This window comes from Antedon mediterranea, chromosome 6, assembly GCF_964355755.1.
Source record: "Antedon mediterranea chromosome 6, ecAntMedi1.1, whole genome shotgun sequence".
Lineage (NCBI taxonomy): Eukaryota > Metazoa > Echinodermata > Crinoidea > Comatulida > Antedonidae > Antedon > Antedon mediterranea.
Window position 1 is genome coordinate 17,380,390 of NC_092675.1, and position 10,034 is coordinate 17,390,423.

At 33.5% G+C, this 10,034-nt stretch overlaps 1 protein-coding gene and 1 non-coding gene across 2 annotated transcripts; both read left to right on the top strand.

Moving 5' to 3' along the window:
- The first annotated feature begins 2,043 nt into the window (after positions 1 to 2,043).
- Trnak-uuu (transfer RNA lysine (anticodon UUU)) lies at positions 2,044 to 2,116 on the top strand. Its single transcript has one exon. It is a non-coding gene; the product is annotated as a tRNA-Lys (tRNA).
- Positions 2,117 to 7,110: 4,994 nt separating this feature from the next.
- LOC140051215 (uncharacterized) lies at positions 7,111 to 9,783 on the top strand. The gene is made up of 2 exons (XM_072096352.1): positions 7,111 to 7,264; positions 7,899 to 9,783. The coding sequence occupies exons 1-2, from the start codon at positions 7,190 to 7,192 to the stop codon at positions 8,844 to 8,846; spliced, it is 1,023 nt and encodes a 340-aa protein (XP_071952453.1). The 5' UTR covers positions 7,111 to 7,189; the 3' UTR covers positions 8,847 to 9,783.
- The last annotated feature ends 251 nt before the right edge of the window (positions 9,784 to 10,034 follow it).

A 10,034-nucleotide genomic window follows, 5' to 3' on the forward strand; every position in this document is an offset into this window, starting at 1 on the left:
TAAAAAACACGTTTATGAACGACCTCATTATTGAAACAAATAAGCCTATTTGTTATACCTGTATTTATATATATATGTATTTATCATAAATCCAAAGGCAAATTACTGAAAAAAAATGACAATGCTGTCGATATCATATATATATATATATATATATATATATATATATATATTTAGTATATTATTATATATAGTATATATTTTACAGTACAGTATATATATATATTTATATTTTCTTTACATGCTTTTTTATTTCATTATCGGCTATGTTGCGTCGTTTGCACATGTATCTTTTTTATATACTTTATTAATTTCATAGGCCTAAATGATCTTTAAACATAGCACTATATAATATTGTAATTCAGACGAGGAAGGAAGATGGCTTCAATAAATTGACATTTTTCCAGTAAACCCGGATACCTCTGGGTGGTGAACCAAGATCATATATCAGGAAATTCCCCGGAGGATCGAATGTGCGGGTGTGACGAGATAAGTCGGAACGGATTGTGAAAAAACTATATATAGGCTGCTGGAATGTAAAGTAAAAATAAATTATTGTTTATTATAATTATTTATTATTTGGTGGTTCCGGAAAATAGCTAGGCCTATACTGTATTATATTTTCTTACCATTCGCATTTACTGTAAATAAAATTTATTTAGTTTTTTTAATTTTTTATGAAACTGAAAATATCTATAGCTTAGAAACTGACAAGGCTACAGGTATATTATAGAAATGGGCTTATGCCGTCATTACAATGATTGACCGTTTGCTTCTCTACAAAAATAAATTATCGTTGTTTTTAGGACGATTTTAATTACCAGTAGAGCATGGTTACATAACTATGGATGTAGGAACCATTCCCTACACAAAATGTAGGCTTTCCTTATTCAAAGTGAGTGAATGCCTAACTTTTCTGCTGCAAGTTATTAGAGAGGAACATGTGGACAATTTAATATTATATATATATATATATATATATATATATATATATATATATATATATATATATATATATATATATATATATATATATATATATATATATAATTATATTTGTAGTAAATATCAGGAAAGAAATAGGTGCTGCATAGGCAGGATCATGTATAAAATAAAACAAATTAAAGTTCTTGTTTCTGCCTCAAAATAAAATATTTATTGTACTACAGTAGTACTTTCCACCATAGGTCATCATCAGGTAATTGGTAAAAGACGAGAGAAAGGGTAGCCTACACTAGAAAACAAAGGAGTCTATTATGGGCGTAAATGAACAAGGAAATAACAAATTGACAAAAGCATTGACAAACAAAAGATATTACATAATAATAACTCATGTCAATCAGAGACAAGATAGTAATCAATTCCTAAATGATTTAAATGATACATTAAGTCCATTGGGTTTGAGAGTTCCAAGTTAAAAACGTATACGGTCTTAATAGTCTACACGGTCACGTTTTTCGGAGAGGAGTTGCATTGTTTTATGCCAGTAACCTTGGTTTTATCATGAAAATGTTCTGCCACAGAACCGGGTGTATTAAGATGAATGGAACGTAAATGTTCTCATCCGAACGTGACCGTAGACGTCAGAAGAACGTATAATTTTTCAACTTGGAACTGTGAAACCCAATAAATCATTCAGGAATTGAGTACTATCTTGTCTCTGATTGTAGTCTAGGCTTAGTATAGTAATTGTACTCACTGTACAACATGACCCTCTTAGAGTTAGCCTACTACTACTAGCCTAGGGCCTACTAGTAGTACTAGTACTGGCATATCTGTCTAGTACTAATTACTACTAGGCTGCGCCTACTAGCTACTAGCCTGGTAGCCAACTAGGCTAGGCGTACTCGACTCGTCTACAAACATTGAGTAGGCCTGCGCTGCCTCCTACGTACTAACTAGTGTCGTAGGACATTATATTTTTATAGGCCTAACTCAGAGAAAACATTTTTAAACATCGGCGCGTTTCTTTTGGCGCTATATAGTCGTAAATAATGAACTGCAACAATGGTATCGAATACATTTCCAATCTACACCACGCGAGCCCGGTTAGCTCAGTCGGTAGAGCATCAGACTTTTAATCTGAGGGTCAAGGGTTCAAGTCCCTTATCGGGCGAGTTAATTTTTTGTTTTTCATTTTTTATTTTCATTTTTAAATATCGAAAAATACAAAATTATATATTTTTACCAAATTATACTAGCTAAAATGCATTTCTGATATTTTAAAAACATTTTCTTTTAAAATTCAAACACCACGAATGTGTGTGAACACGGTTCATACAGCAGGGTCTGAATGCATCATTACCGTAATACTACACTACTAGACTAAATACAGTATAGTATTAGTACGGTATACAAAAAACATTACCAGTTTTGTTAAATTGCATATTAAATCTGTCGTTGGAATAGTAATTATTAGTTATATTTAATTCATGTCAGTTAATTTGTTTAAAAAATACTTATGTGTTATTTTCGGTGTTTTTTAAGCCCTCAAAAGTAACGTCGGTGATTCAGATAATTAACCCATCATTTTTCAGTACCATACAGGAAAATCAGTTATTTTCCTAATCGAAAGTCTGCATAAAGTAAGTACTAAAACCTTAGTATTTCCTTAAGCTGTTAGGCCTAAAAGGTGACTTGCATTTGTGTGAACTGTCAAAAATCCCATCCGACGTCAATATATAAATCATTAAAATAAGTACCTTTAATAAGGTTTCCAGAAAAAATAAAAGAATTAAACAAGGAATCAATACAGCTATCAATACAGAGGCCTATTATTTGTATTGTACTAATGAAATAATAGACCTCCGCCTCACATGAAAGTCATGGATAAATTTCTGATGCCTGGAACACAGCCGAAAAATGAACTTTGTTTAGAGTAGTTAATTGAGGGTCAAAACTTGAAGGGTAAATGGCTAATGTATGCACTGTAAATCATTAAATTATCATTATGATAAGATTTTATTCTCTATATTAATATTGACATACGTGTGTATCTGGTACGGTACGTGACAGTACGTAACAATGCAGGCTGCGGTATACCTAACTGTATAGAGATTCAACAAGCCGTTTATACAACAAAAGAAAGGATTGACATTCTTCGTATTGTTTGAGTTTCGCCTCATTACCACTCGATTCTAACCGTATTGGCATTAAACACGATTAAACAGAATACCTTGATTTCCGTTTTCTCAATGACTGGGTTCTAGCTTTGATCTGCTGCATTTCAGGTACCGTGGGTACCACATAACGATCGACAAGGCTTAATTTCTGTTTGTAAAACGATAATTTTGTTTTTGCAAATCCTACTTTGTCTATTCATAGACGGTACAGATGTTAGATATTTTTACAGATTTAATTTTTCTTATAGACTTATCATAATATATCCTTAGGCCTTTAATGAATTAATTGTTTAATAATGTACTGGTAAATCTTTTGATAAAAAAATTATAGAGAACGTGTGGTCTACAGTATTCACACGTGACCCTTCCTTTATGTACCACCCTCCATGGTCCATTGATATCTCAAATTATAGCCCTACCCTCCCTATCCCTTATCCTACCCATCTCCCCCACTCAAAAATAAACTCCGAAACCAATGGAACCAACCAGGAACCAAACTCTTATATAGAGTGATCACGTTAAACATGGAGGAAAGTTGATCGATGATATTGGGAAAGGGGTGAAACTGCGGCTATGAAGTAGTCCTCTGTGATCCCGTCTGTGATACAAACCCTCTGGATCAGCCTGTGATTTAACTTTAACTTGGCCTAGTCATGAGGCTTGTCTTCTCAGAACGCTTTGAGTTGAATGTGTGCTCTCATTGTTCACGTAATAATAAATCCCTAGTTCAGAATTAGTAGTTATTTATAATGAAATATCAGCTCTTGGAAAATCCTGCAAGTAACGGAATGAGTCAGTTATACCATACCATACCATAGGTGCCAACAGCTCTTGTACTGTATAAGTATATTGAAAATGAGTCACAATTCACTAATGTTGTGGAAATATTCCATCTTATGTGATGGAAATAATGCCATATTACCAAAATATGTGTAATGGGTTACTATTATGCCTAGTTGTTGCTTTGCGTGTTATTGGTGTACGTTGATCTTAATTGGCACACTCAAAGTTATATATTATATTATGTTGTTTTAATTGTTGCTGAAATAGATAAATAAAACCCCTGTTGATCTATGAAGGACTAAGCAGTTTATTTAAGCTGAGATGTATACGAGTCGTTAATTTGGGTTTCGTCCAATCGAAATATCATGATTGCAGATACTGCGGTTTTTATGAAAATGAATTTATGATTTCAAATTTCCTCAGCACGTCTAGTTAGACATAATATTTTCAATTTTGTAAAAGTGACTAGGCCTATTCATTTCTATCTTTGAAAGAAAGTGAATGCTAATGTTTGATTAATTGACTGATTGATAAGCCTTTAATCTGTAAAACCCTCCGCAGATATTAATTTGCAAATGGCACGGGCATTTTCTGTACATGGCAGTTCAAAGTCAAGTTCGATAAAAAAAAAAATGTGTAATTGTCTAAAGTAATTTTAATTAACATGTTGCTAGTAATCACCAGTTCCCGACTTCCTTTTTAAACAAATAATAAAATTGATTATTTACTAATGGAAGTCGGCAATATTTTAACACGTCAACAAGTAGACAAAAGAAAACTCATAAATAAAAATCCTAATATTTAGTTATCTCTCAATTGATGGGTAATTACAGTAATTGAAATAGTGTCATGTACGGATGGGCTTCATTATTTATAGACAGATCCGATTTTAGGCCTATACATAAATGTACCAATTCGGTAGTAACCACAATTTTGCGGTGATTATGGTGTAGTGTCTGATCTCACCGCCAGGAGCCAGGGAGCTAAACAATAGTTTGAGATTAGGGAAATTGTTTGGTTATTTGATCAATATTGCTAATTAAACCATTTCCATGATCAAGTTTTGCTGTTGCTCAGCAGTTTTTCTTCTTCTTTATTGGCATAACAAATTCTATACAGTATTAAATTATAGGAACATTCACTGTATACCCGTAATGTGATGCTATATTACAGAATTTGCCTATACATTACTAGACCATCGACAGAGTACCGGGTCGAATATTGCGATTTTATACGACATTTATTTTGTAATAGCGTATTAGAGAAATGGGACGTGAAAGAACGTGTCTTTTTAGGGACGTGATCTTAAATTCAAACCAAAGATATTAGGAAATAAGGTTTGGTATACGGTCTATAAAAAAATAGGCCTATATCAATAATTAACTGGAGTATGATATGTTTCAATAAGTTGAGATTAGTTATTTAAAACACGATGAAATGATTAACACAACATACGATACTTAGTCACTTTAGGAACACAATTAAGAAAATATTTAAATATTTTTGTGCAGAGAAGAATTACAAGTGCACTATTTTATGATGGTATAATCGTGAATTAAATATCCTCATCATCAAGGCTATTTGTCTATTTGTATTCAGTGAGTAATGATAACGACTATTTATCGGATTTGTTTTTAATAATTATTTCATGACTTTGCAGTCTAATATCGACTATTTTTCTTTGGCCTAAAAAGGTGATTTTGACAGTGCGTAGGCACGTGAATGAATGATAAACAAACAACAATACACAGGTACCTAGCTACACCGTACCTGTCAAAATCGTATGATTATCAAACAGGAAATACTATTGTTTTATTGCCTTCGTGAAATTAATAGAGATAATTTGCAAATAAAAGATATAACTATAAATGTTTGTGATTATTATTTACACACACAAAAAAATCATAATTATCACGTAATTGGCTAAATTCAGGCCCTATGGAACATAATAGGGAACTATACTGAATATACGGAACTACACTGAACATATGCCAAACTATACGGAACATTCTAGAACACAATTTATAATTTTGTTCCTTTTATTATTATTATTACAGTATAAATATTATTATTATTGTTATATAAATCCAAAGGTAAAATACTGAAAAAATACAATGCTGTGGGTATCTGTGGCTGGATCTCAATGGAGATACAACAAAAAAGAAGCGAAAAGCTAAATCAAAACGATAAAGTAAAACAGCCAGAAAAGTTAGCAGAGCTTTCGGGCAACACTAGCATTTCATCAGTGCAAAAAAATATATTTTTTAAATATATATATATTTGAAAAAAAATAATTTTAGAACTAAACTGTTGTTAGTTAAAATATTTGCATAAGCTCTTTTGCATTTGCAATGGTGGATGTCAACAGTCGAATTACAGCCAGATATTAAAAAATACAAAATCAACACTTTATACATCATTACAAAATACCGCATTTTTAGTCTTGAATAAATATTAGTAGCACTATTTATAAAATAACATTGAGATATATTAATAGTAATTATATGCGCTGATAAAGTATAAACAATTGATAAATAAATAACATTTATAATATATTAAATTTAATATGATTCCTTATTGTAATTATGTAATAAGCTTAATCATATTTTATTTTGATAGCGTTTTAAAGTTTATTCCTAGCTCATAAGATTGTGTTGTTATCGTATTTAACAAAATGAAATCCTTCCTATAAATCAACAGACTTCTGCAGCTTGAGATCCGAACATCCCCGACAGTTACATTCGATCGAATGGTATGTGAGTCACGAACACTCTCCGCTTATATAGCCGGTTAAAAATAGACGGAAGGACCCGGCTGATAAATAGAAATATTTTTCTTTTCCACTAGACTGAACTAGCGGCGACCTCTATCCGTGAACCCTCGTCAGACTTAACCAGCTTACGTCATTTACTTCATTTCTAAATGAATCGGAAATCGTTTGTAAACACGGCTTTTGTTACACTTTTGTTATGCCAATGTTTATTCATGTATATTCAATATCGTCATAGCAACAGCAATTTGCCGCGTCAGCTCAGGATACTCCGAGAGCAGAAGTACTATGAGAGCTAACAGCAGAATATCTTCGGGTTTATATACCATCTAAATATAGCACTCGAATCTCATTGGCTAACGCTACTAGATCGACCATGATTGGTCGATGGTTTATGAGTACAGTATGGCTATAACTACTGTCGAACATGTTTTGAACACATTGTACACGATTTCTCATGAGTTTACCTCTTTGAATCTAATATTTTTACAATTTCTAGCAAATAAAACAAAAAATGGCTGCACTTATTTGTGAAATGCCTTCAGCATTCAGTACAGGAATATCAGACTTCGACATGAGCATGATGAATGTAAGTTTTTACTTTTTTTATGTATATTTTATTGTAAGAATTCATTTTATATACTATTACTAGTTAGTATAGTGTATACCGATGCCAAGGTATCATCTTTGACATCAGTTTTATCCTAGTTATACTTTACATACTACACATGTGTTGTCAAATCAACCTTACAATCCCTTTTCAATATTTGACACTTTAGGACTATGGGGATGTGTTTTAATAGAACATTCAATTGGGGGAATAACTGTTGCAAATGTGATTAAGTGCCTTCCCAGTGGATCATTTCTTTGAAACAAACAATAAAACAAGCTTACAATTGACTTGCTATTTTATAATTAAGTGCATTGTTCTCTGTAAAGTACGTGTTTGCTTTTTTACGTCATGTGGCTGGCCATGCCTTTAACTTAATTTAAATACACTAGTATTATTATAATGAGTTTAGCACGTGATTGGTTGTTCACCTGTACCTTAAATTCCAACAAGGCTTTAGCAATCACACATTCTGTTTGAAAAAATCGTAGTGCGGGGACGTATAGAAATGGCTTACCACTATTACTGCGGGGAAACACCATATTATTATGTGCCGAGGATTTATATGCCACAAATGACTTATTATCAACCTCCGTATGTTTTACCCTCACAGGTTTTAAATGATGTTGAGTCGCTATTACACGACTGGGATCACAGCATGGTAGGTCAACAACGCACAGAGACATGTTCACCAAACAGCCTAGCATCGGTCAGTGACTGTTCGTCGAGTATGTGTTCGTCCCCACCCGCATCATCCATTGGGGACTGCTACGATAATTTGCTCGACTTGGACTTTATCTTGAACAATTCCAACGCAGATCAACAGAAACGTTATATTGACGATTCATCAATGGGCATGGCGATAAAACAGGAACCGCACAGTCCACTTATGCGGTCAGATATGGATAATGTTTTTGCACCTTCTGACCTTACACATTTGACTGTTTCTATTCCAAGTGAACAATTGCATCAACAGAAATCAATGTATGGACTATCACCGTGTATTTTGACACCACATGGTTACATGTCACCGCCAGCTTCACCTCAACAGTGTGTATCTGAACCACCAATGAAGGTACCACGTTTTACCCAGTCTCAACTGAGTCCACAGCTGGTTGCAATGGCATTGCAACAACCTCAGCATATGGTTCCGGTAGGCGTACACAACACACCACCAACTTCACCACTCATGGACCTGCTCATCAACTCTTCAAATGAAAGTGTTCTGACGTCACAACCACTTCAGAATCCACAGGTGAACCGAAGGAAAGGGCGCAGAACATGGGGAAGGAAAAGAACAACGACACACACATGTTCACACCCAGGCTGTAACAAGACCTACACAAAGAGCTCGCACCTGAAAGCTCATCTCCGAACGCACACAGGAGAAAAACCTTATGCTTGCAACTGGAAAGGATGTGGCTGGAAGTTTGCACGATCTGATGAGCTAACCAGGCATTATCGTAAACACACTGGTGATCGACCTTTCCAATGCCATCTATGCGAACGAGCATTCTCTCGTTCTGATCATTTGTCTCTTCACATGAAACGCCACATGTAGACATTTTATGCAACTCGGACATAAGTCTGAAAGCGTTTCATTTTAACCTATTTTGGCACTTTTAACTAAAGTCACTTGTGACATTATAAATGTTAAAGATGTAATGCCTTTTGTGCAAACATTAGTTGCCATAGGTGTCGTGTTACACGCACAAAAACGACGAAATTAAATGCCTCTGCCAACTGACCAGACAAGCCCTGTTGCAGGGCTTGGGTAACGGCAAGATGAGGTCCATAGGTGCTATTTGTTAAACATTAAAAATCAAGCATAATTTTTAAAAAAATGTTTGCCAATTTTAATTAAACTTTGAGTAGGCCTAAAATGTTCCAGTGAACTATTTGTATGTGTTTGATCAATTTCTAAGGATTTTGTTTTCTAAGGATTGTGTTTTAACATCGTAATGTATTGTGATAGCATCATTTAGGTGGAACAATTTTGAATTTAAGGAGGTGCTTTAAGCACATGTACACACATTTAACAACGTGTAAAGTTTTTATAACTCGTTTTCCTAAGGGAAGTTTAAACCTAAAGTCGACAAATTCGGTTGCGGTTTTGCTTAATAGATGATCGTGGGTTAGGTATTAACTCGTAGTTTATTTAGCAACGTAGACTTGTATGTAGAATAATGTGCAATCTTATTGGGGTAGGTGTTTTGATAATTTTTTAATCTAAAATCACCGGGCTGGTCCCCTCACCGAGTTGGCACAACTCAATTACCGAATCTTCCGGATAAAACTCGTTTGAAATAAATTTAAATATTAAATGAATTCCTTGTAAATATAAAGAATTTTATATCAACGTGCTATTATCTGCACAATTATTTTTATATGTTTCGATAAAGTACTTATAATATTAATGTTTCATGATTGCACTCGCAAATACTGTATTAATTTGTTGCATTTTGTGAATTTATGTTTTATTCTTTATATTTGTGGTTTTCTGTGGTTTACAAACGATAAACAACGATCAATAAATAAAACAAAACACAATAAGTTAATGTTTTCTCGAATTTATTTCAGTATATTATTAATTAAATGTGAGCAATGAGAGGTGAAAGAATGCGTTTGAAATACTGTATTGACTTTCAGCGTTTGACGATGACTTTGAAAAAATATATACCCCTATTATATTTTTGCTGTAGCTTGTATGAAGAAAAACCCACATTGATGTGTTTTCCACAATCATGCA